Source organism: Nicotiana sylvestris, chromosome 7 (assembly GCF_000393655.2).
Source record: "Nicotiana sylvestris chromosome 7, ASM39365v2, whole genome shotgun sequence".
Classification (NCBI taxonomy): Eukaryota; Viridiplantae; Streptophyta; class Magnoliopsida; order Solanales; family Solanaceae; genus Nicotiana; species Nicotiana sylvestris.
In genome coordinates, this window is record NC_091063.1 from 58045557 (window position 1) to 58072903 (window position 27347).

General features: G+C 38.8%; 1 protein-coding gene and 1 long non-coding RNA gene across 2 annotated transcripts; one reads left to right on the forward strand and one right to left on the reverse strand.

The window, feature by feature from the left end:
* The first annotated feature begins 14778 nt into the window (after positions 1–14778).
* Positions 14779–15234, forward strand: LOC104219926 (uncharacterized). The gene is made up of 3 exons (XR_709405.2): positions 14779–14905; positions 14996–15061; positions 15174–15234. It is a non-coding gene; the product is annotated as an uncharacterized lncRNA (long non-coding RNA).
* Positions 15235–21105: 5871 nt separating this feature from the next.
* LOC104219935 (uncharacterized) lies at positions 21106–21564 on the reverse strand. The gene has a single exon (XM_009770701.1). It carries the CDS (start codon positions 21562–21564, stop codon positions 21106–21108), a length of 459 nt encoding a protein of 152 aa, XP_009769003.1.
* Between the last annotated feature and the right edge of the window lie 5783 nt (positions 21565–27347).

A 27347-nucleotide genomic window follows, 5' to 3' on the forward strand; every position in this document is an offset into this window, starting at 1 on the left:
CATGACCCAGCTTTTAATCGCAATTGTGATGAAAGAATCGCAAATGCAGAACCTGCAGAGTTCGTAATTGCGATGCCCGACCTCGCAAATGCGAGATCAAAGGCCTGCAACAAGTTCAGCAATACCAGCAATTTTTTCCTAAGTCCAAAACAACCCGTAGTCAATTCGAAACTCACCCGAGCCCTCGAGGCTCTAAACCAAACATGCACACAAGTCTTAAAACATCATACGAACTTGTTCGTACGATCATATTTCCAAAATAATATCAAAAACTAAGGATTTAACACCAAAACACATGAAATCCTTAAGAACACTTGAAATTCCTCTTCTCAACCGGATGCCTGAATCACGTCAAATAAACTCCATTTTTCACCAAATTTCACAGATATGACTTAAATATTATATTAAACTTATACCAGGCTTCGGAACCAAAATACGAGCCCGATACCAATGAGATCAAACATTAATCAATTTCTTTCATTCCTTAGATTTTCTGTTTAGCAATTTTTAACAAAAATTCATTACTCGGACTAGGGACCTCCGAATCCGATTCTGGGCATACACCCAGGCCTCATATTTTACAACGGACCCTTCGGAACTGTCAAAATATAGGCCCAGGCACGTTTACTCAAATTGTTGACCGAAGTAAAAAAATCAACTTTTTAGGCCAAAAAATGTTATTTCATAATTTTTTCACATAAGAGCTTTCCGAAATCACGCCCGGACTATGCATGCAAATTGAGGAGAGATAAAATGAGGTTTTTAAGGCCTCGGAACATGGAATCGAGTTCTAAATTAGAAGATGACCTTTTGGGTCATCAGAAAAACTGGATGAACCCCTGATAGGCTGGGAGATAAAGCAAGCTCATAAGCAACCTCCCCAACTCGCCTCAACACCTCAAATAGGACTATAAACCTTGGGCTCAACTTGCCCTTCTTTCTAAATCTCATAATACCCTTCATCAGTGAGACTTTCAAGAGAACCTTCTCGCCGACCATAAATGATACAACACGCGCCTTCTGATCCGCATAGCTCTTCTGTCTGGACTGTGCTATACGAAGTCTCTCCTGGATTAACTTTACCTTTTCCAAGGCATCCTTTACCAAATCAGTACCATATAACTTAGCCTTGCCGGGCTCAAACCACCCGATGGGGGATCGACATCGCCGACCATATAAAGCCTCAAATGGAGCTATCTCAATGCTGGACTAATAACTATTGTTGTAAGCAAACTTGGCCAAAGGCAAGAACTGATCCCACTGTCCTCCAAAGTCAATCACACATGCTCTTAGCATGTCCTCCAATATCTAAATTGTCCGCTCTAACTGCCCATAGGTCTGTGGATGAAATGTTGTGCTGAGCTCTATAACGGTCCCCAACTCACTTTGTGCGGCTCTCTAGAAATGTGAAGTGAACTGAAGTCCTCTATCTGATATGATGGAAACAGGCACACCTTGCAACCGAACTATCTCCCGAATATAAATCTGGGACAACTTCTCTGAAGTATATGTAGTCACAACCGGAATGAAGTATGCCGACTTGGTCAACCTGTCGACAATGACCTAAACTGCATCAAACTTCCGCAAGGTCTGCGGCAATCCAACTACGAAGTCCATAGTAATGGGCTCCTATTTCCACTCAGGTATAGTGATCTACTAAAGTAGGCCACCTGGCATCTGGTGCTCATACTTAACTTGCTGATAATTTAAGCACCTTGCCACATACTCAACTATGTCTTTCTTCATCTGCCTCCACTAATAATATTGTCTCATGTCACGATACATCTTCGTAGACCTGGATGAATAGAATACCAAGAACTATGTGTCTCCTGTAGAATCCTCTCCCTCAAGCCATCGACATTAGGAACACATAGGCGGCCCTGGAGTCACAGAACACCATCCTCGCCAATAGAAACCTCCTTGGCACCACCATGTAGTACCATCTCTCTGAGAACTGCCAAATGCGAATCATCAAACTGCTGAGCCTTGATCTGCCCCAATAATGAAGACTGTGCAACAAAACATGAAAGAACTCGACTGGGCTCTCAAATGTCCAACCTCACAAGTCTGTTAGCCAGGGATTGAATATCCAAAGCTAGTGGCCTCTCCTCTACTGAAATAAACTCCAAGCTACCCATACTCTCTACCTTCCTGCTTAAGGCATCCGCGACCACATTTGTCTTGCCTGGATGATAAAGAATGGTGATGTCATAATCCTTCAGTAACTCAAGCCATCTACACTATCACAAATTGAGATCTCTTTGCTTGAACAAATGCTGTAAGCTGTGATGATCAGTATAAACCTCACATGATACCCCATACAGATAATGCCTCCATATCTTAGGAGCATGAACAATCGCAGCCAACTCCAAATTGTGCACAAGGTAATTCTTCTCATGAATATTTAGGTGACGTGAAACATATGCAATAATTGCCCCTCCTCCATCAAGACACAACCCAAGTCAACGCGTGAAGCATCACAATAAACTGTATACATCCCCGAACCAGAAGGCAACACTAGAACTGGTGTTGTGGTCAAAGCTATCTTGAGCTTCTGAAAGCTCGCCTCATAATCATCGGACCAATGGAATGGAGCACCCTTCTGGGTCAATCTAGTCAAAGGTGCCACAATGGATGAAAACCCCTGCACAAACCGGCGATAATAACCTGCTAACCCCAGGAAACTCCTGATCTCAGTGACCCAAGTGGGACGAGGCCAACTCTGAACTGCCTCAATCTTTTTGGGATCCACCTTAATACCCTCTCCTAATATAACATGCCCTAAGAATGCCACAGACTCTAACCAAAACTCACACTTGGAGAACTTAGCATATAACTTATGTTCTCGCAATGTCTAAAGCACCACTCTCAAATGTTGCTCGTGCTCCCCCAAGCTACATGAGTAAATCAAGATGCCATCAATGAAGACAATAACGAAGGAATCAATATAAAGCCTGAACACCCAGTTCATCAAATCCATAAATGTCGCTGGGGTATTAGTCAAGCCGAAGGACATCACTAAAAACTCATAATAGCCATATCAAGTATGGAAGGCAGTCTTCGGAACATCTGAGTCCTGGATCATCAACCAATGGTACTTGATCTCAAGTCGATCTTAGAAAACACCCTGGCACCCTACAACTAGTCAAACAAATCATCAATACATGGCAACGGGTACTTATTCTTGATGGTAACTTTGTTCAACTAGTAGTAATCAATGCACATCTACATAGTTCCATCTTTCTTCTTCACAAATAAAATTAGTGCACCCTAAGGTGATACACTCGGTTTGACAAACCCCTTTGCCAATAACTCCTCAAGTTTCTCCTTCAGCTCCTTCAACTCTTTCGTAGCCATACGGTACGGTGGGATAGATATAGACTGGTACTTGGAGCCAAATCAATACAGAAATCAATATCACAATCTGGAGGCATGCCTGAAAGGTCAGAAGAAAACACATCAGCGAACTTCCGGACTACTGGCGCTGAATCAATCATCAGAGACTCTGCGATAGTATCCCGAACATATGCTAGGTATGCCAAACAACCCTTCTCGACCAGATGTCGAGCTTTTAGAAAAGAGATAACTTGACTAGATGTACTAACATAGGAACTCTTCCACTCCAATCTCGGCAACTCTGGCATCGCTAAAGTAACAGTCTTGGCATGACAATCAAGGGTGGTGTGATATGGGGATAACCAGTCCATGCCCAGGATGACCTCAAAAATGATCATATCAAGTAACAAAAGGTCCACTCTAGTCTTGTAACCATAGAATATAACCATACAGGACCGGTAGATCTAATCCACAACCACAAAATCTTCCACAGGAGTGGACACATAAACATGAGTATCTAAGGACTCATGAGGAAATCCAGGAAATGAACAAATAGAGATGACACATATGAATAGGTAGACCCTGGATCAAATAATACATAAGCATCCCTACCGCATACAGAAATAATACCTATGATCACGGCATCTAAGGCCACTGCATATGGTCTGGCCGGAAAAGCATAGAATCTAGCTGGAGCGCCGGCTGGCTGGCCTCCGTCTAGCTAAACAATAGCTGGCTAACCTCTCCCTGCCTGGCCTCCAACTCTAGGACAGCACCTACCTCCCTGATCTCTACCTCTAGGCAGTCAGACGGCTAATGATGTAATCATAGGCTGATGACCTTGTTGTACTGCCTTGCCCCAAAGTCTAGGACAAAATCTTTTTATGTGACCCGATCCCACACTTGTAACAACACGCCAGTGCCACAGACTTCTGCCCTAAAGTCTGACCCTATTGGCCTGAATAACCGCTGGAAGGATCTTGAATGGCTGGTGGGTGGTATGAACTCTCTCGGATGGCACAAAAATAAGCACTGAAAGAACCCTGATGAACCGGTGGGCGATAAGAACTCTTTGGCATAGCATTGAAATAGGGTCACATTGGATCACCCCGAGGAGGTGGTGGTGGTACTGGATATGTGGGCCTGCTAGGCTGACCCCTCCCAAACTGACCTTTTCCCTTAGCCAGGGCACCTCTAAACTCTCCTGAGAATCAGGTCCTCTTGTCCTGCTGCATCTGCTCTCTACCCCTTTGGCGGTAGCCCTCAATCCTCCAAGAAATCTCTACCACTAGTTGAAATCAGTACCCATCTCAACCTTTCCAGCCATGCTAGCCCGAATACTGTGGTGTAATCCCGCAACAAATGTCCGCACTCACTTTGCGTCCGCAGAAAGTATCATAAGTGTATGGCGAGACGACTCAGAAAATCTCGCCTCATAATTGATCACAAACATCTGACCATGCTCGAGCTGTTCAAACTGACATCGCAACTCTTCCTTTTGAGAGGGTGGAATATACATGTCCAATAAAAGCCGTGTAAACTGATCCCAAGTCATGGGAGGAGAACTCTCTGGTCTACAAAGAATGTAAGACTGCCTCTATCTACAGGCCCTATCCTCCAGCTGGAAAGTAGTGAAATCTACTCCATGAGACTCTACAATCCTCATGTTGTGCAGTCTGTCCCTGCACGGATCAATAAAGCCCTGGGGTCCTCATATCGCTCACCCCCGAAAATAGGAGGGTATAGCCTAGTCCATCTCTCCAATAGCTTCTACGGATTGTCGTCTGCAGCTGGTCTAGGCTTAGGTGCTTCTGCGGCAACTGGCTGGGGCCCGCCCATGGGTAGTGTACCCAAAGTCTGATATACTGTAGTTGCATACCTAGGAGCCTGAGTAGTAGGGGTCTGTGCTCCCCTTCCTACCTGAGATGTAGTTGGGTCTGCTGGAAATAAACCAGCCTGAGTCATAGTGACCATGAACCGCAGCATACGGCCCATGACCTCCTAAAAGCTCGATGCTGTCATGAAATCTACCGGGGCTGGCTCCGGAACATGCACCTCGCCCTGCTCCTCCATAACGGTATCCTCCACTAGATCCACTGGTGGTACTACTAGGGTAGCTCTGGGACGCCCTTGTCCCCTCCCGCGGGTCGGTGTCCTCCCCCCGCCTTTACCTCGACCTCTAGTAATGGGGGTGCAGCTCCTCCTCGGTCTGGAATGTCCGATATATGCATTTTCACCATCTATGAGAGAATAGAAGAAGGAAACTTAGTATACCATCAACTGCACGATAAGAGATGAATAAAGAATAGTTTCCTAACACCCTATAGCCTCTCGAAGATAAGTACGGACGTCTCCGCACCAATCCGTAAGACTCTACTAGTCCTGCCCATAACTTATGAGACCTATGTGAACCTAGTGCTCTGATACCATGTTGTCACGACCCAATTCCATTATAAGCCGTAATGGCGCCCAACACTGTTGTTAGGCAATCCAACACTGATCAACTAGTGATTTCTCGTTTTGGATAAATTTTTAAACAATAGCTTTTTCCTTATTTGTAAAAAAAAGATTTAGGACTTTGCAAATTTTAACATAAATAAATGGAAGCAATTAGTACGAATCATAATCATGTAATCAAACCAAAACCATAAGTCTACTAATGTGTGTGCCAAGACCTGGTGTCACAAGTATGTGAGCAATCTAGTAGAATATACAAAACAATGCTAGCCTACTGTCTGAAAGGCATAGAAAATAAAAGCATACGAGAGACTCCAGCTACTGCAGAATGGCTCAAAAGAGCAGCTCACCGAGAAGTCTCGAGCTGGGGAATCAATCTACGCGCCAGACTGGTGGCCAGATGCACCTGCCTCAAATCATGTACAATCAAGTACAGAAGTGTAGTGTGAGTACAAAAAAATATGTACCCAGTAAGTATCTAGTCTAACCTTGAAGAAGTAGTGACGAGGGGTCGACTTCGACACTCACTAGGAAAAATAATATAATAATGTGTGATTCTAAATAAGCATGATACACAGAACTAACAATAAACTCAGAACAAGAAATAATTGTTCGGCTCTTCCATAATATCTAAGAACCCAAAATACTTCCTTCATTTAAAGAAAACGATCTCTAAAACAGTAAATTTATACAATTATAAAAAGGGCTTCCAATTCTATTATCACACACAAATTCCACCGAGGATGTTCGGCCCGATACAACATAAAAATGTAAATTGTGCATTGTTGAGGGTCGAACGGCACGAACCATAAATGCATCTATTAACCTGCCAAGGCGAACGGCCTGCTCCCATGAGAGTAGTGGAAATAGTCACTCCGCTCGCGAAATATACTTGCGACGCGGTTAAGCATAAATATAACGTAATTTTTCTCAATTCTTTTCAAAATAATAATTTACTTGAAACCTTTGAAATCTTGAAATCCTCAACTTCGTTCCATTCATTGCAAATCAACAAATATGTTTAGATAACGATATCCACAAAGTATAGTGTAAGCCTAGAACTACACGTACATAACAAAAATAGTAGCTACGTACAGAATATCGTCACTTCGTGCATACGTAGCCCCCACAAACAAACATATATTAATTAAGTTCACCAATGGGAAATTTCCCTCTTACAAGGTTACAAATGATACTTACCTCGCTTCAAGGCCTACTTTCCGGTCCAAGATTATGCCCAAACCCTCCATTTGGTGTCGAACAATCCAAAACTATCCAAATAGTGTAAAAACTAATCAATATAGGCTTAAAATTTCATATCCCAACTATTTAAGTAATTTCCCAACTCTAATTGCATGATTCCTAAAATTCACCCCCAGGCCCACGTGCCCGGATTCCAAAAACTTTCGAAGAAAGATGTTACCCATAACCTTAGGAACATAAATATATGATTTTCATTAAGTTCCATAACCATTTTCGTGGTGAAACTCCATTTATATCAAAAACCTAGGTTTTCTTCTAAACCCATAATTTTCACTAAATTACATGTTATAATCTACCCATAAACTATGTATTAAACTCACATTCAGTAGAAATTACTTACCTCACAAAGCTAGGTCGAAATCCCCACCTTAAGAACTCTCAAATCGCCCAAGAGTGTAATAAATGACCCCAAAAATGCCTACGTCCCGATTTTAAACTTACTGCCCAGCTGCCCCCCTTTTTCGAGAATGCGAAAGAGGCCTCGCGTTCGCGAAGGCAAATGACTCAAGCCCTTTGAAGACCCTTCATCGTGAATGTGACCAAGGTCTCACGAACGCGGAGGCTGACTTGGCCTACCCTTCACGAACGCGAAGAACAAAGTGTCCCCCAGCCCAGCTACTCTATGCAAATGCGAGTCTCCTTATGCGAACGCGAAGGTCACTGGACCCAGACGTTTGCAAATGCGGACTAGCTATCGCGAACGCGTAACATATTTTCCGCCCAGCCCCAACTCCTTGTACACAAACGTGATGGTCCCTTCACGTTCTCGAAGAAGGAAACCAGAACTGGGCATTTCTGGTTTCTTGCATATTGCTCTGAGGGGTCCGAAACTCAGCCGAGCCACTCGGGACCACGTCCAAAGGCACTAACAAGCTTATAATCATATACGGAATTAAATGACATTATGGAACTATTCCTGATCTCGGAATTCAATTCATACCTCGATATCACCAAAACCTGCTCAAACCAAATTTAAAGAACTTCAAAGTTCTTCAAGAACCAACTTTCACTATTAGGCGCCGAAATGCTCTCGGGTCATCCAAAATCCGATCCGAACATACGCCAAAGTTTGGAATCATCATATGAACCTATTGGAACCGTTAAATCCTGATTCCGAGATCGTTTACTCAAAATGTTGACTGAAGTCAAACTTGTCTTTTAGCCAACCTTAAGGAATCAAGTGTTCTGATTTCAACCCAAACTCTTCAAAATCCTGAAACAACCATCCCCGCAAGTCATAAGTCAGTAAAAGCAAGTACGGGAAGTCTTATTTAGGATAACGGGATTCTAGAAATCAAAACGACTGGTCAGGTCGTTACAGTAGCCTTACCCTACACTTCAGCAAAAGGTTGCTGGAGAAATTTCATCGAGCAATTTAAATAATAAGTCAATTTATAACTGAAAATTACTTTATGAGTGACGATTATTTAACCAAAAAATAGATTTCTCAGCCAACGTCAATATTAAGAAGAAAATGGGTTACTGATAACCACGTTTTACTTTACTTTCACAATAATATTTAGGAAAATAATAAAAACGATAGAGAAAATTGACAAAGAAAAATAAGGAATGAAACTATAGTCAATTCCTAAAAACAAGGCTGGAAACTTTGATAAAGCATAGAAGTATAGGATGTACTTCAATAGTACTTGGAACCTATCCTTACAAATAAAATTGTTTATCCTTATATAGAAGTGTACAATCATAAAGATTTTCATGCTTAATTCGAATTCATTATGGGCATTAATTTTATTGATTGCTCATTACCATAGAAAACCATAACTAACATATTTATGGCTATAAATGTCTTATAACTGCTCCAATTCCCCTTCCTTATTTACTTCTGATTCATGTATCTTCCCTTCTTTTTTAACCTGTATTCATTTTGTTCACGTCTCTCCTTTGACAACTGTCAGGACCGGATCTCTTCTCTATACTATCTCGTGGGTGTTTCTCTCGTACCTTCCTTGTATTCTTAATTTCGTTAATTGAGAGTGCCACTCTTTGCTATATCGTTGTTCCACGTATCATGCTTCGTCAGCTTACTAATATTCCACATGTAACGTCTTTTTTCTACCAACATAGATTGTCCCCCCACTTTTTGAATATTCTCAACTAAATCTTCGGGAAGTGGTAAGCTTTTATGGTGGGAATTCTTTGCCGCCATTTTTCGAGTATTATCATGTCTCCTTTAGAATCGATGCGACATACCTCACATATATTTAATTCCCATGCCATGTGGCTTCTAACAATTGGGTCTGCATTTTTCAGCGCCTTTTAGGGTTTTTTCTACGGTTGCGCGAGTCACGAAGTGACGGTTCCATTATGATGCTTCATAATGACCAATATTTTAACGATGGTCGTGTCTTCTTATAAATACTTCATTCCTTTTTTGATTTCTTGGAGTCTTCTTTCTTCTATCCACTATATTACTTCTTCTTTGTATTTTTTCATCCTTTCTTTCATATTTCTTTGGACAATCATGTCTTTTTCAACACCAGACCCCCGCAAAGTTGTGATTGTTGACGAACTTGCTCCTTCTACTGCTCCTACTAGAAGTAGGAGAAATGGTATACTTCGTAGTCTTGGTTCACTATCTAATCGTGGTTCTTCTACCCAGAGTAGTTCTGTTAAGCCATCTTCTTCTAGGCCTAGGGCTCCTTTAACCCCTAGATCTTCTTCTAGGAATACAGATTTAAATGAACCTGTGCATGAACCCACAGTTGCAGAGATTGTTCCTCAAGAATTTTCTTTTGTAGTTGATCGTGAAGCCATAAGGAATCAAGTTTCTTCTATAGCCTATCTCAATCCTGCTGACCTTTATCCGAGTTTAATCACTACTAGTCTTCATTTACTGTTTCGACGAGAGTGTTACTGGAAATCGGATTTTCCAATTTTAGTCCCTGGTGCCAACTAGAGAATTACTTCCTATCATGCCAGTTTTTCTTTTGTTTATACCTATCCTTTTAGTTTAGGGTTCAAATCACCTATTTACTCAGTAATCATTGAGTTTTATGTTACTTCAACATGTGTTTTGGCCAGATTGGCCCCATAGTATGGAGGGCTGTTGCATGCCTTCATAATTTATCAGATCTGGTTTCCATGACTTTCACTTTTCGACATTTGCTTCATCTCTACTCCCCCAAACTATTTCGTGAAGGAGTCTTTACTCTCGTGGCTAGAAGTAAGAGAGTATTGGTTAGCACTGAAGACGATGGGGACCGTGACTAGTATGCTCGTTTTGTTGTTGCTCCCACTAGCCGATTAGTGGGTGAAGAAAACATGCCTTTCTCGGAGAAATGGAACTTTGCATGTAAGCTTTCATCTTTTTTTTTACATATCTTAAAGAACTTCATGTAATCATATACCTAATTTTTCAGCAACCACGGAAGTTTTTGATGAAATTCCCAACTTTCGTGCTTGGGTAGAAAAGATGTTAACTATTGCGCCTATGGAAAAAAGATCCTGTAAATACCTTTCTCAAAAATTTGGTTGGAAAGTGAAGACGCGCGGTACTTTTTACCTTCATTGTTTTTCTTTTCCTCTTCCTTGCTTGTTCAAGAATTTCTCATCCTTCCCTTTTTTTATTAGGGTTTCCTATTCATGGCATTAGTCCCGTGTCTGTTCCATCAACCAGGTTTTTTGTGAGTTTTTCCCAAGAAAAGATTTTAAGTGCTTCTTCTTCAAAAAGGAAAACTGACGGAGCCCGTGGCCCTGATGATGAAGAAGAAGCAGAGGAAGGTTCTTTGGTGCGAAGTCCATGTGTCAGGAGACGTATGGTTTATGATGATAAAACTACTCCTTCTCATGACTTTCCATCTAGTTCAATTTCTTATAGACTTACGGATGAGCCAGAGAGTAGCCTTTAGTGATTTTTTATGAAGATGTTGTTGACCCTCCCCCAGATTTTGTTGATAGATTATTTGCTCATGGCTTTGAGGGTGATGAAGCTTTTGGGCCTGTTTCCGAAGAATTTCCCCTTGCTTCCCTTCCGGTTTCAGTTTCCATTAGCTCTCCCATGTCCTTACCTGACGCTACTCCTGTTGTTACTCCCATGGCTACGTCTACTCCACCTGCTATTCCCGTGGCTATCTCTCGTGCAGAGACCGGACCTTCTAGCAACAAGAGGGAAATGAAAAGAGTTATTGTTGAGGTTCCTGAATGTGGGAACTTATTAAGAAAATTTGGTCAAGCCAACGTGTGGTTAAAGCCTCTGCTAGGCCCCGTGGAGAAGAAGAAGTTAGAAGGCCATAGCTCGTTGACTCTAATGAATGATATCGTTCATTCTTCTTTGAAGGTATAAGATAAATTATATTTCCTTTCTTTTCTCTTTCTCATTCATAACTATTTCTCCTTTTTATAAATCAATTTGATTGGCACAGAGCTTATGAAAAGAGTTTCTCAGGTGGACCAACAAATTATAGATTTGCACACCAAAGCTGACAACTAGAAGGAACAATTCAAAGGTCTTCAACTAGAAAAAAAAGTTCTGGCGGAAGAGAAGAATGCTTTGGAGCAACAAATGAGGGTGATTGTCGTTGAATTAGTAGTTGAAAGCTTCTTCTAACCAGGTTGGAAAGGATAAGGATATACTTGAGTCCTCTAATGCTGAACAACTTTCCAAGGCAACTGAAGAGATAAGGAGTTTGAAAGAACTCCTTAACCAAAAAGAGGTTTATACGGGAGAATTGGTTCAAACACTTACTCAAGTTCAGGAAGATCTCTGCACCTTTACAGATAAGATTTAGTTTTTGTAAAGTTCTCTTGCTCCTAGGGGTGGGCATAAAATCCGAAAAACCGAATTCCGAACCAAACCAAATTAATTTGGTATTTCGGTTTCGGTTTTTTCGATATTTCGGTCTAATTCGGTATTGGATTTTCGGTATTTCGGTTCGGTTTTCAGTATTATAATTTTAAAATTTCGGTACACCGAAATACCGAAAATTTGGTGAACCTATATAATATATATGACTATATCTAAGTTCTAAGCCCAATTACCTATTTAATAGCCCATGCCCCATAGTCCCATACCATCCCACCCACCCAGGCCCAACTCCCCCAACTCCCAAGCCCAATCCCAATCAATTACCCAAGACCCAAGTCAGTTAATACCCAAGACCCAAGTCGAGAATCAGATTAGGCATTCTCATCAAAGTAGGGCATTAGCCATTACCCATTAGGGCTTACTGCTTAGGAATAGGAAGGATATCATCGAGAAGAAGAAGACGAGAATCGACTGCGAGTCGAGGATATCAGTCAGCGAGTCTAGGAAGGATATCATCGAGAAGAAGAAGACGAGAATCGACCAGTCGACAGTCGAGCTCGAGTCTCATCTCATCTTCACCGGTTAACTTCACTACTTTTGTAAGTTTTGTAAGTCTCATCTCATCTCATCTCATTCTCATCCCAGCTCGATTTTCTGCATCAAACTAATTTAGGGTTATAGGCGGCGATTTCCAGCTCGATTCGATTCCTCACTCCTCACAAATTCCGGGCAAACGAAGTGTCGAAGACGCTGCTGTCCCGTTCTAGTGTTCCGAGCTCGATTCAATTTCAATTTCAAAGGTATGTTTCACTTTCTTTTGGTTGTACTGCTGATTGAATGAACTGATGTTCTGAGCTTTTCCCTTTAGTAGGAAAATATCATCCGTATCACGTTCATGCTGTTTAATTCATTTGCTTGTATAATAACAGTTGTGAGTACACGACTATGTGCTAGGCTTACTAAATTAATTTGTTGATTTTTAATTTATGTTTATATTTGCTTAATTTTGTATAGATGGAAGATACAAGTAAAGTAAGTGATGTTGGTTCTAGTGAAAGTTTACCTATTACGGTAGGTAGTAACAACAACACCATTGATACTCAAGATTCCAAGAAAAGGAAAGCAATGCAACCTAACTGACGTTTGGAACCATTTTGATAAATTTGAGGTTAATGGGGTTGGGAAAGCACGGTGTCGATATTGTAAACAAGCTTATGTTGCTAATTCATCTAAGAATGGAACAATAGGATTGAAGAATCATTTGCTTAGATACAAAGAATACCCACTTAAAATTGCAGAAGATAATAGTCAAACAAAGATAAATTATCAATCTTGCCAAAATGATGAAGGATCAATTTGGAAATTTGATCAAAAAGTGGTTAGGAGGGCCTTAATTGATATGATAGTTACTGATGAACTACCATTTAGCTTTGTAGAAAATGAAGGTTTTATGAAGTTTATGAGAAAAACTCAACCACTATTTCGTCTTCATTCTCGTAGAACAATAACAAGGAATTGTTATGAAGCTTACGGTGAATTGAGGCAAAATCTAAGAAGTTCTTTTAGAGAAGCACAACCAAAAATTTGCCTAACAACAGACACTTGGACTTCATTACAAAGAATAAATTATATGTGTTTGACAGCCCACTTCATTGATAGGGATTGGAAGTTGCATAAAAGAATACTTAATTTTTGCCCTATCACTAGTCATAAGGGTGAAGAGATGGCTAAAGCTATTAGGGATTGTTTGCTTGAATGGAAATTAGACAAGGTTTTCACTATTACTGTGGACAATGCTTCTTCAAATGATGTCACTGTCAAAGAATTGTCTAAACAGTTAGATATGTGGAAAACTAATATGATGAGTGGTAAACATCTTCATGTGAGATGCATGGCTCATATACTAAATCTAATTGTGCAAGATGGTTTGAAAGAACTTGATGCTTCTGTGACACGTGTTAGAAATATTGTGAGGTATGTGAGATCTTCGCCTGCAAGGATCTTAAAGTTTAAACAGTGTTGTGTACATGTAAAGGTAGAATGTACCAAAACATTGTATTTGTATGTTCCTACCAGGTGGAATTCCACCTATTTGATGTTGGATACATCACAACACTTTGAAAAAGCCTTTGACAAGTTGCATCTTTTTGATGATGGATTTTCTGCATATCAATGTTCTCATCTTTGTGAAGATGGTGGTAATGCAGGTCCTCTTGAATCTGATGATTGGGTGAATGTGAGGAATGTGATAGAGTTTCTTGCAAGATTTCACGAGCTAACTAAAAAAGTTTCAGGTTCACGTTATGTCACTTGTAATTCTCATTTTGAGGATGTATCTGAACTTTATTGTCATTTGAAAATGTGTTTAGCTAGTGAGGATGAGCATTTGAGAAAAATGGCTCAAGCAAATGCAAGAAAAGTTCAAGAAGTATTGGGGTGAGCCTGAAAAGATGAATAAAATGATTTTTATTGCTTCCGTCTTGGATCCACGTAACAAATTTGAATATGTTGAGGGAGCACTTGAAGAACTTTTTGGGGAGGAAAAAGGGAAGAAAATAAATACTGAGGTGTATGCTTATATGAATTCTTTGTTTGGAGAGTATCTAAAAACCTATTCAACCGAATCTTGTCCTCAATCTCCATCTAGTTCTACTTCATCTAACAACACATCTAATACACCTAGTGGAAGTGTTATAAGTGCATTAAAAATAAGGACTAAGCTTAGCTTGAAGAAACAAAAGGAAGACAATGGAAGTGGGGGTGCTAAATCGGAGTTGGATAAATACATTAGTAAAGAACAAGAGCCTTTTAGTGAAGAATTTGATATCTTGAGTTGGTGGAAAACACATGCTCCTAGATTTCCTATTCTTTCGGAGTTGGCTCGTGATGTGTTGGCAATTCCAATTTCTAGTGTGGCGTCGGAATGCGCGTTTAGCACTGGTGGCCATATTCTTGATTCATTTAGGAGTTCATTGACTCCTAAATGTGTGCAAGCTCTTATTTGTGTTCAAGATTGGCTTAGAGAAGAGAAGAATCCTATTAGTGTTGAAGAAGACTTGAAGTATCTTGAGGAACTCGAGCTTGGTAAGCTTTAATATTTTGTGTGTATTTTAATTCAAAATAATATATCATGCTTTTTCATTTGTATGACATATTTGGTCGTATTATCTTTAGATATGGAAAATAATGGAAGCACTACTAGCATTGTTTGATGTATAGTTGCAACTTGCATCTTGAGTGGTAAGTTTAATACTCTATTTGTTTGGTGATAATGATATACTTAATATTTTGTAGTTTTGTTTTATTATCATCAAACTATAATATTCTAACTTATGATTTATATTTTTTTTAGGTTCAAGTGCAATCATGCCCCGTGCTACTGCTCAACGCTCCGATATTTGGGAATACTTTGTTGAGGGATGCCCTCTCTGTTTTTGTTGCACTATATTTAACTGTTTAAGTGTTAAGACTGTTAAGACTGTTGCAGACTTGCAGTTGGCCAGTTGCACTGTGTTTAAGTTTAAGACTTAAGACTATTTTTGTTGGATTGTGTTTAACTTGTTTAACTGTGTTTAAGTTGTTGGACTTGTTGGACTGTGTTAAGTGTTTAACTGTGTTTAAGTTGTTTAATATAGTTGTGTAATGTGCATTGTGCAGTTGGCCAGCTTTTGCCAACTACAGTATACTGTCCAGATTCATTGTGCATTGTGCAGATTGTAATTGTATAATATGACATACAATATTGAGTATACTGGCGTGCAACTGCAGATTGCCAGATTGTAAAGAAGTTGTTGTCTTGTTCAGCTTTTGCTTTTCAATTATTCTTAAGCCATGTGAAATTGTGAATTGGTTATCACAGATTCACATCACAGGGGTTTCAGACTTTCAGGTTTCAGCCAGAATTAAGAGAATATAATATGTTATTCTTGTTTCAGCCATGTGCACATTGTGTAGTTGTGCACTGTTATATATAGGAAAACATATTCTTTTAGAGTGAAAATTTCAATTGTGTTGTGTGCATGTGCACTGTTAGGCGTTATCACTTAGCATTGATTATTCATTGATTGTTAAACCGAAACCGTACCAAAACCGTACCGAACCAAAATAAGAAATACCGAACCGTACCGGAATATTTTGGTATAGTATTTGGTATACACAATTGATAAACCGAATACCGAAATATCGAACCGAAATTCTTACATACCGAACCGAAATACCGAACGCTCACCCCTACTTGCTCCTTTAAAGACGGCTTATGACGTCTCTGAAGCAGAAAAGGAAGAGCTGAAAGCTGAGATTGACCAATGGGAGAAGGAATATGAGATTTTCGAGGATAAATCATCATTGGATGTGAGCTGGGCTTTCTTAAATACTTGCCTTGAGACTCTAATTGAAGCCAACCAGGAGGGTTTTGACCTTAGTGCCGAGATTGCTAAGGCTAAATAAGTAATTCATAAAACTCAAAAATGTCAAAGATTTTCCTCATCTGAAGACGAAGGTCCCGAGGGTGATGGAGATGGACTTGTTCCTGGTGAGGTTGATGTTCAAGCCTCTTCTTATGAAGTTAACCCATCTTCTCCCGTTGATGATGCTCCCATGGATGATACTCTCATTGATGATGATCCTTAGTTTTCTCCTACTTTTTTGTTTATTTTTGTTGTTTTTCTTTTAGCTTAACAACTTTTTGGAAGGTTGTTGTTTTTGGGAAGGTTGTTTTTGGTTACCTGTGTCTTCTTTTGGGGTTTAATGACAAACTAATTCCTCTATTTTTCTCAAGATATATATATATATATATATATATATATATATATATATATATATATATATATATATATATATATATCGGTTGCTTTTACCGCTTATTCTGCTCTTTGATATTTGAGCGTTTTCCTTGCATTCGTTTTTATAAAAGAGGGCCCTTTTATGTTAACGGCACTGATAAAGATGACGTCTCATCTTCATATTGGTGTAAATATATGAAAGATGAAGTAGACATGAAAAAAATAATTTGAAGAAGTTTTATGCTTTGAACTTTCAGATAAAATTTTGTACATCATTTTCATAATTATTCGTACAACACTTTCATATTGCTTTCTTTGTAGCAGATTCTAAGATACAGAATCGGATCTATTATCCTGTGACTAAATTTTGGCCTTAACCTAAAACTCGTGAATATGAAATGTATCTTGCATCCTTTTCGCAAGTTCACACTTTTTCAAGATTTCTTCAAGGTTTTTGATTCAGGCTTTTTGCTATATGCATAGTCCCTCCAGTGTTAGAGTTTTGAAATATGAAATCTCGAACACTGGATTACTCCTTCCTTTTGGTCCATTCCTTGAAAAGGAAAATACAAACGAGACTTGGAGATATAAATTTAGATGATGACTACATAACCCCTTTTCAATCAGAAAGGTTACAACCTAGACTGGAAATAGTTCAGTATTCCGCATATCTTTTGGGTTTAATATCATCATTTGGTGCGAGCTAGATTTTTTCCTATCATCTAAAATTGTTAGTAAAATTCTAAAGAACAAAATGAAATTGTATCTGAGTGATGCTTGACCATAGGTACTTCCTTCTTCTAGAAGTAATACTTCTTCAGATGAATTGTGTTCCAGTTTGATGGTATTATCTTGTCATCCATGGTTTCCAACTCATATGCTCCCTTTCCAGCGACGCCTCGAATCCTATAAGAGCCTTCCCAATTCGGACTTAACTTTACTGCATTAACTGATTTTGTTTATCGAAACACCTTTTTGAGGACGAAGTCCACAATCTTGAAGTATCTCAGATTAGCTTTCTGTTGTAATATCCATCAATAATCTATTTTTCAGTTGCCATCCTTATAACGCTGCTTCTCTCCTTTCTTCTAGTAAATCCAAATTCATTCGAATCTCTTTCTCATTTGACTCTCCAGTAGAATGTGTGTATCCCGTACTTGGTTCACCTATTTCTATTGGAATTAAGGCTTCAGCGTCATAGACAAGTGAAAATGGAGTCTCGCCCGTACTTGTTTTTGCTGTCATTCGATAAAGCTCGCAAAACCCCTGGTAACATTTCTGGCCACTTGTCTTTTATTCTTCTAATATCTTCTTCAAGTTATTAATAATAACTTTGTTTGTTGACTCAGCTTGCCCATTGGCTATTGGATGGAAAGGTGCGAATGTAATCTATTTAATCTGCCAACTCTGAAAGAATTCGGTGATATTCGTGTCTATGAACTGTGGGCAATTGTCACACACGATTTCCTTTGGAACTCCAAATTGGCAGATAATGTTTCGCCAAATAAAGTCCCTGGTTTCTTTTCCTCCCACCTGTTTGAAAGCTCCTGCTTCTACCCATTTTGAAAAATAATCTGTTAAACTAATAGAAACTGTACCTTTCCTTTAGATTGAGGTAATGGACCTACGATATCCATGCCCCATTTCATGAAAGGCCATGGCGAAATAACTAAATGTAACAATTCTGTTGGGTGGTGCATGTTATTGGCATACCGTTGACACTTATCACACCTGGCTACAAAGTTTTTTGCTTCTTCTTCCATTTTTGGCCAATAGTATCCTACTCTTATTAAAGTCTTTACCAATGATCTTCCCCAAGCGTGATTGCTGCAGTGCCCCTCATGTACTTCCCTCATCATATATTCCATTTGTGAAGGTCCGAGACACCGTGCTAAAGGTCCACCAAACATCTTTCGGTATAAGTTTCCACAAATTAAGCAATACCAGGTGGCCTTTGGCAAAGTAACTGTAACTTTTTCTTGTCTTCGGGTAAGATTCCATACTGCAAAAAGTTAACAAATTCGTTCCTCCAATCCCAAGTTAGATTATTAAAATTTACCTTGTTTTTGTCTTGGTCGAATGTCAAATGAAACAAATGTATTACAATAGCATTTTCTGCATTTGTTATTTCCACAATAGATGCGAGATTGGCCAACACATCTGCTTCTGCATTCTCCTCCATGGGTATTTGTACGGCCTTCCGCGACTGAAATTGTCTGACTAATTCCCATACCTTTTCCAGGTATTATTGCATTCGTGCCTCTCTTGCTATGTAAGTCCCATCTAGTTAACTACTAGTTGCGAGTCACTTTTGATCAACAATATGTTCTATACCAAGTTCTCATACTAGTTCCAAACCTGCAATTACAGCTTCGTACTCTGCCTCATTGTTAGTGATAGGATAACATTTTATTGCTTGCCTTATGACTTCTCCTGAAGGTGGAATTAGAACAATTCCTAAGCCCGGTCCTTTAACATTCGAAGAACCATCAGTAAATAAAATCCAAGTCCCTGGATTAAATCTGGTGAATACCGATAGTTCCTTTTCTGCTTCAGGAACTAAATTCGTGCTGAAATCTGGTACGAAGTCTGCTAAAACCTGCAATTTTATTGCAATTATGGGCTGATATATGATATCATACTCACTAAGTTCTATCCCACTTAGCTAACCTACCAGATAGTTCTTGTTTATGCAATATATTCCTCAAGGGAAAAGTAGTTATTACAGAGATAAGATAACATTGGAAATAAGGTCTTAACTTTCTAGATGCCATAATTAATGCAAAAGCAAGATTTTCTAAATGAAGATATCGTGTCTCAACATCTAGCAAAGATTTACTAACATAATAAGTTGGATATTGTTTACCTTTATCCTCTCATACCAACACTGTGCTTACCGCTACTTCTTACACGGCAAGATAAATAAGAAGCCTTTCTTTGTCTTTTGGTTTGGCTAGCAAGGGCGGATTTGACAAATACGATTTTAGGTCCTTGAGGGCTTGTTGGCATTCATCAGTCCATTCAAATTGATCTGCTTTTTCAATACTGAAAGAATTTAAAACTCTTTTCCGATGATTTTAAAATAAACCTCCTCGGGGCTGTTATTCTTCTTGTTAATCTCTGTACTTCTTTTTTACTTGTGAGTACATCTGATATTTCCTCGATAGCTTTAGTTTGTGCAGGATTCACTTCAAAACCCTTGTTAGAAACAAGAAAACCAAAAAACTTACCTAAAGCCACACCAAAAGCATATTTTTCTGGATTTAGCTTAATATTTTATATGTGGACAATTTTGAAAGTGTCTGATAGGTGTTGGAAATGATCTCCCGCTTGTGTTGACTTGACTAGCATAACATCAATTTAGACCTCCATAGTCTTTCCCAGATGTTCGTGAAACATTTTAGTCACCAATCTTTGGTACGTGGCTCCAGCATTTTTTAGACTAAATGACATGACTTTGTACCAGTAAGTCCCATGTCTGTGATAAAAGAAGTTTTTTCTTCATCTAGAGGATCCATCTTTATTTGGTTACAACCTGAATATGCATCTAAAAAACGTAACAGCTCATGTCCTGTGGTAGAATCAATTAGTTGATCTATATGCAGTAAAGGAAATGAATCTTTAGGACAAGCTTTATCTAAATCAGAATAATCTACACAAACTCGCCATTTACCATTCTTTTTTGGAACTACCACAGTATTAGCTAACCAACGGGTATTTTACCTCTCGTATCGAAGCAATTTTAAAAGTTTTCGTACCTTATCTTGGATTACATGATTTTTGAAGGATCCCGGCTTTCTCGTTTTCTGCTTGATAGGTGGATATGATGGGTCCTCATTCAGTTTGTGGGTCAACACCTCCCGTGGTATACCTGACATATCTGAGTGCGACCAAGCAAAGCAATCTGTGTTAGCTTTTAAATATTCAATTAACTTACCTTTCATTTCTGGGCTTAGGTTTGCTCCGATGTAAACTTCGAGTTCTTTGGTAGTTTTCTTAATGTTTTCATTTTCTTATGGCTTTTGAATAATATCGGGTCTTGAATCAATATCAGTTTGTCCTAGAATGCCTGCAGTTGAGGTTTGTATTACGATGTCCTCAACTGAATTCTATAGTTGCTATTTCTCCCCTGCAACTTCGTTTACCGTGCTTGTAGCCACTACTGAATTGATACTTCTAGAAGCCTGTTGATCTCCACAAATTTGTTGAATCCCCTACTATGAAGGAAATTTAATAACTTGATACAATGTGGACGGTACATCATCTATATCATGAATCCATGGTCTTCATAGAATTATATTATAAGCCATGTCCGCATCTCTCACCTGGAATCTTGTCCTTGATAACCCCTTTTGCAAACATGGTAAGCATTACTTCCCCTTTTGTGATAACTCTTGAATTATCAAATCCAGACAAAAATCGCGCCTTTGCTATCACCTTATCGTTAGCTTGCATTTTATTCACCACCCTTAGTAAAATGATATTCACGGAACTACTCAAAACTCATTTTATGTTAGTATCGTGTACAAGTTGAGATATTACTAGTGCATAATTGTGAGGAATCATCAAGTCATCCGCATCTTCGTCATCAAATGTTATATTGTCTCCATCCAAGACTTGGCAAACTTGCTTTCCATGTGTGACTGTAACTTTTGACGTCTTTTTTGCATCCGTATATGTCACACCATTGACCTCATCTCCCCTAATTATTACATTCACTATTCTTTTTGAAGATGGGGGTTTCGGGGGTTCTTGTCTATTATTCATATATAATTGTCTACCTTTCTCATTGAACATGTCAGTTAGATAACCTTGCTTCAACAAATGCTCGACTTCTCCTTGTAGTAACCTACAATCTACTGTTCTATGGCCATGGTCATTGTGAAATTCACACCTGAAATCTGGATTTCTTTTGCTCGGGTCAGATCTCATTTCTCCAGGCCACCGCACCTTATCTCTCATGCCTCTTAAAATAGCTACTAACTCAAAGGTACTGACATTAAAACTGTAATCTCTGACCCTCGCATGTGTATTGGAGTCACTGCATCGTGCATCCCGTTCTTTTCTGAATCTAGATGAAGAACTCGCCTTTTTTTTCCTTGATCTCGATTCAAATCGTATGTTTTCTTGTTTAGACTAATAATCTTGCCCTGCATGTCCCATGTAAGGCGCGTACCTATTTTTTCCGATCCTTTTTTCTGATTCTGAACGTCTCAATCCTGCTATTTCATCAACCCTTGGTTGTGCAACCGTATCTTCTTCTATCTGCAGCTTCATGTTGTACCGGTTATACACATCATTCCAAGTTGTTGCTAGAAATTCTCGTAAACTTTCTTTCAGTCTCCTCGTGGCTTCTGAACTTTTATCGTTTAGATTGCTTGCGAACACCATAGCTGCCTAGTTGTCAGGTACTCGTGGTAACATCATCCTCTCCCATTGGAACGTATTGACAAACTCTCTAAGTAATTCTGTATTTCCTTGTTTTACCTTAAAGACGTCTTCCATCCTTTTTTTAACTTTCTGAGCTCCCGAATGTGCTTTTATAAATGAATCTGCAGCTCAACAAAAGAATCAATGGAGTTTTCATGTAAAAGAGAATACCATGTTAATTCTCATTTCGTGAGTATTTCACCAAATTTTTTAACCAAAACTGATTCAATTTCCTGCTTGGTTAAATCATTGCCCTTCACGCCAGTTGTGAAGACAGTTACGTGATCTCGAGGGTTAGTTGTTCTATTATATTTTGGAATACCAGGCATTTTAAACTTTTTAGGAATCGGCAAAGGTGTTGCACTTGGCTTCCAGGGTTGTTATGAATATTTATCAATATCTACCCCTTTAATCACGGGCGGTACGTCAGGTATTTGCTCTATGCAATCATTTTGCTCTTTCAACTATTTCTGCAAAGTTAGTACCAAACTTTGTAAATCAGAATTATTTGGTATAACTGACCTTCCATCACGAGATTCATTGGGAGTTCCTCCACTTCCAGAATTGTCGAGCCCGAGTGTGGGTTTTCTAGGGTCGCGGTATTGACTGGTGGAGGAGTTTGTGGCGCAATTGGCAATCCCCTAGCAAAGGCTTGAAGAGTATTGTTCACATGTTCTACAATCAATTGCTTTAGATCATCTTGTTTGACAGTTTGTTCGTCCCCTTGTTGATCATTAGCGTGTGACGTAGATCTTTCAGGTGATCCATCACAGGACTGTTGAGGAGATCCCGGTAGAGAGAGGAGTGGTGGAGTTGCTCCTTCCTATGGGTTCAGCTGGTTATTATTGTTAACAGTTGACATAGTTGGTTGTCAGAAAAAAGAATTTAGAAAGTGAAAAGATTATTAGATCTTCTTTGACAACTATCAGGTCCAGTTCTCTTTTCTATACTATCTCGTGGGTGCTTCTCATGTACCTTCCTTGTATTCTTAATTCTGTTAATTGAGAGTGCCACTTGTCGCTATATTGTTGTTCCACGCATCATGTTTCGTCAGCTTACTAATATTCCATGTGTAACGTCTTTTTTCTACCAATACAACGATATTGCTCTAAGATTTGATTTAAACATGGATTTGTTATTTAATCGGATATAATTACATCTTGTGGTGCAGTTTGTATTCAAATTTTGATTTTCTTGAGAAAAATAAAAAATTATTATGCAATAATTGTTTTGTTAGAGCTCATATGTTTAAATGTTCGGTAAATTAATCAACAAAGAAAATATTGAGTACTGGTGACGAAATTAAGTATACAACTTTTATACTTCCACACTTCAGAAAAATATCCGAAAGTTCAAATTGAAAATTTTATCATATATTAGAGGGAATCTTACAGAAATCTCCCAAATAAGTCCCAACTTACCAACTTCTATCCATTAATCATAGATTTACCAAAACTAGCAAAACAAATATAAAAATTAAAAACCCAAATAAATAAGGTTCTTTCCCTCCAGGAATCATACGCAAAGATCTCCTTCCATATTTTTAAGTGTGATTAGCAACATTAGATGCAAGCGGAAAGGAAATTTCATAATTGAGATAGCAAATAAAATGATGAAAACAAAAAAATATACACAAGATTAAAAAATCTAAGCAAAAAAGGATTTTTTTTTTTAATGGATATAGTTGAAATTCAACTAAACCATATAGATACGTCAATATACAAAATTTGAAGAAGATCGGATGTGATTTGGTATCAAAATTCGTAGTTAAAATCGAGTTTAAAAAATTCTTGTGCAACACATGTATCAAACATGTATCACGCATGTATCTCACACACGAGTATACATGTGATACACATATAATTTTTTTCATGGTCATTTTCTACTTCAAATTTTTAATTCAAACTACCTTAAAACTCCACCAAATCATCCCAAAACTGAGATTCAAGCTCCTTAAGATGTACTCATTGTCACACCTCCTTTTTACCTGAAAGGGGAATAGGGAGTTTTTTCCAATTTAAGTGACATTAATCAAAATGGGATTATTTATTTGATTCAGAGTCGCCACTTGGAATAATTTATGGTGTACCAAGTCATCGATTTATTTTAAATCCCAAATCGAGGAAATTGACTCAATTTATGGTCCGTGAAGGGTAAAGAATTTTATTAACCCGAGAGAAGGTGTTAGGTATTCCTGGGTTCCGTGGTTCTAGCACTGTCACGACCCAAAATTCACTAAGGATCGTGATGGCGACGGACACCACTGTCAGGCAAGTCAACACCAAATAACTAGAAATTTCTCGTTTTACTATTTTGAAATCATTCCTTTTTAAACATTAAACAATTAACAAAGAATTTCACTGAATAAATAATGATGTCTTTAACAAACTTAAATACTGAATAATCCCTTAGTCATCCCAGAACACGGTGTCACAAGTGTATGAGCAATTTCTAGGAAACAATGTAATACACTAACCGTCCGAAATACAAATTGGACAGTAAAAGAAATAAAATACACTACTCTGAAGGAGACTCTGCTGGCTACGGGCCATCTCGAGAAATACAGCTCACCCCATTCTCCATATCAACCATGTCGTTGCGCCGAACTAAGCCACAAGACAAATATATGTATATGGAACAAAAATGCACAGCAAGTATAGCATGAGTACAAAAACAACGTGTGCCTAGTAAGTATCTCACCTAACCTCGAAGAGGTAGTGACGAGAGGTCAACTTCGACAATTACTAGTGGTCCAATAATATCGAATACAGTAAAGAATTGAATAAATATAAAGCAGAGTAAACATATTAAACAAACATGTATAAAATACGCGAAATAATGCTATTCTTTACGACTACGCTCAAGCCCTCAACTAGCATGTTCCCTCTGTAACCGGAACATATACATAAAGGTATAGTGGCTTTCATAAAATGGTTGTTATAATTTCAAATCAGGGAAAGATCCTCAGATACACTGGCTTCTAGTAAAATGTTAAGCACGAATCCCATAAGAATAATGTATATACATATATATAGGAAATGCTGAGGTGTACGGCCCGATCCAACATAAAAGTAAAAGGTGTACTACCGAGGGTCGTACGACACGAACCATAAATGCATCTATTAACCTGCCGTGGCGAACGGCTCGTTCCCATTAGAGTGTGGTACATAAATCCTGCCGAGGCAAACGGCCCGATCCCATAAGAGTAGTAGAAGGAAATACCCCGCTCGCGAATCATACGTGCGACGCGGTAAAATATTAATTTAAGGAATCACCCTGCTCGGGGATCATACTTGCGACGCAGTCAAACATAAAGTTAACATTAAAATCATATCTCTTTCTTGATTCTTTTCAAAATAAGGAAAATTCAGCTTGTAGCTTTTTAAAGAAATTACTCCGCTCGCGAAATATACATGCGATGCGGTTACACATAGATTTTTTAAGCTATTATAATATTCCTTCAATTCATTTCAAAAATACGAAGTTCAAATAAAAACTTTTGAGATCTTAAATTCCTCAATTTCAACTCTTTACTAGAGATTTATTAAGAAAACTCAATCTCGCTTCTTCTCAAGGCAAACAATAAACATAAATCAACAACAATATCAACAAGGCATGGTGCAAACCTAAAACTAACCGGACATAGGCATATCTAGTAGCTACACACGGACTCTCGTCACCTCGTACGTACGTAGCCCGCACAAATAGAGGCGCATATTAATCTGGTTCACCTATGGGATTAATTCCCTCTTACATGGTTAGAAATGAGACTCACCTCGCTCTGAAGTTCCACAACCAGCATTCCATGCCCTTCCGAAGACTAAAATCGATGCAAAATGCTCCAAAACTAGACAATAATTATGTATACCCATTAATATGTGTTCAATTACTCATCATAGTCCAATTTATAACAATTCCTAACCCCGATAGAAAAGTTGACAAAACTGCCCTTGAGCCCACGTGCCCAGATTCCGATAGAAAACAAGCTGCAGATGTCGCATTTGCGATCCAGGGTTCACAATTCAAAAAAGAAAAAATCCTTCGCAATTGCGAACAAGGAAAGGCTGGAAAAGGTCGCATTTGCAACAAAAAGTTCGCAATTGCGAACTGGGCATCGCAATTGCGATGGAAATGTTCACAATTGCGACCATACCAGAAGCAACAGTTTTTCTCGACACAAAAATGAGCATAACTTCCTCATACAATGTCCAAATTTGATGATTCTTTTTGCTATGGATCCATAATTAGATATGGATATATTGGTTCAATAGAAATTTAATTTGGCATTTTCTTAGTGTGGTACCCTTTATTCCAAAAGAAACAACGTTGAAACATCAAATAAGAGCGCAATACAACCCGAAACACACTCGAGGCCCCCGGGACCCCGTCCAATCACACAACTCAGTACCATAACATAACACGGACCTACTCGACGCCTCAAATCACATCAAAAAATGCTAAAACTATGAATCGCACTCTGATTCAAGCTTAATGGACTTTAAAATTTCAAACTTCTACTTTCAATGTTTAAACCTATCAAATCACGTCCGATTGACCTCAAATTTTGCACACAATTCATATTCGACATTACAGACCTACTCCAACTTTCGGAATCGGAATCGGAATCTGACCATAATATCAAAAAGTCTACTTCCTGTCAAACTTCTCAAAAACCTTCAAATTTCCAGCTTTAGCCAAATGACTCCAAAATGACCCACGAACCTCTGAATTTACTTCTGATTGAGCTCCCAACACCAGAATCATCATACGGAGCTATTCCCAGACTCAGAATCCCAAACGAACATTGATAACACTGAAATGCACTTCAACCCAAACTTATGAAATTCTTCCAAAAATGCTAACTTCCACAATAGGTGCCGAAACGTTCCCAAGTCTTCCAAAACCGGACATACACACAAGTCCGAAATCATCATACGAACCTGCTGGAACCTTCGAATCCCGATTCGGAGGTCGTTTGCTCAAAAATCCAATCTTAGTCAATTCTTTCAACTTAAAGCTTCCGAAATGAGAATTCTCTCTCCATATCAACTCCAAACTTCCCGAAATTCAATTCTGACCATGCGTACAAGTCATAATACCTAAAGTGAAGCTACTCAGGGCCTCAAACCGTTGAACGAAGCTCTAGAGCTCAAAACGACCGGTCGGGTCGTTACATTCTCTCCCATTTAAACATACGTTCGTCCTCGAACGTGTTGAGAACTGCATTGAAGTAGTCTGAAATCACTGCTTAACACCTGTTACACCTACCCATGCTACCACAACTCAGTTGAGCATATTAGCTCGAGCAAATTTTA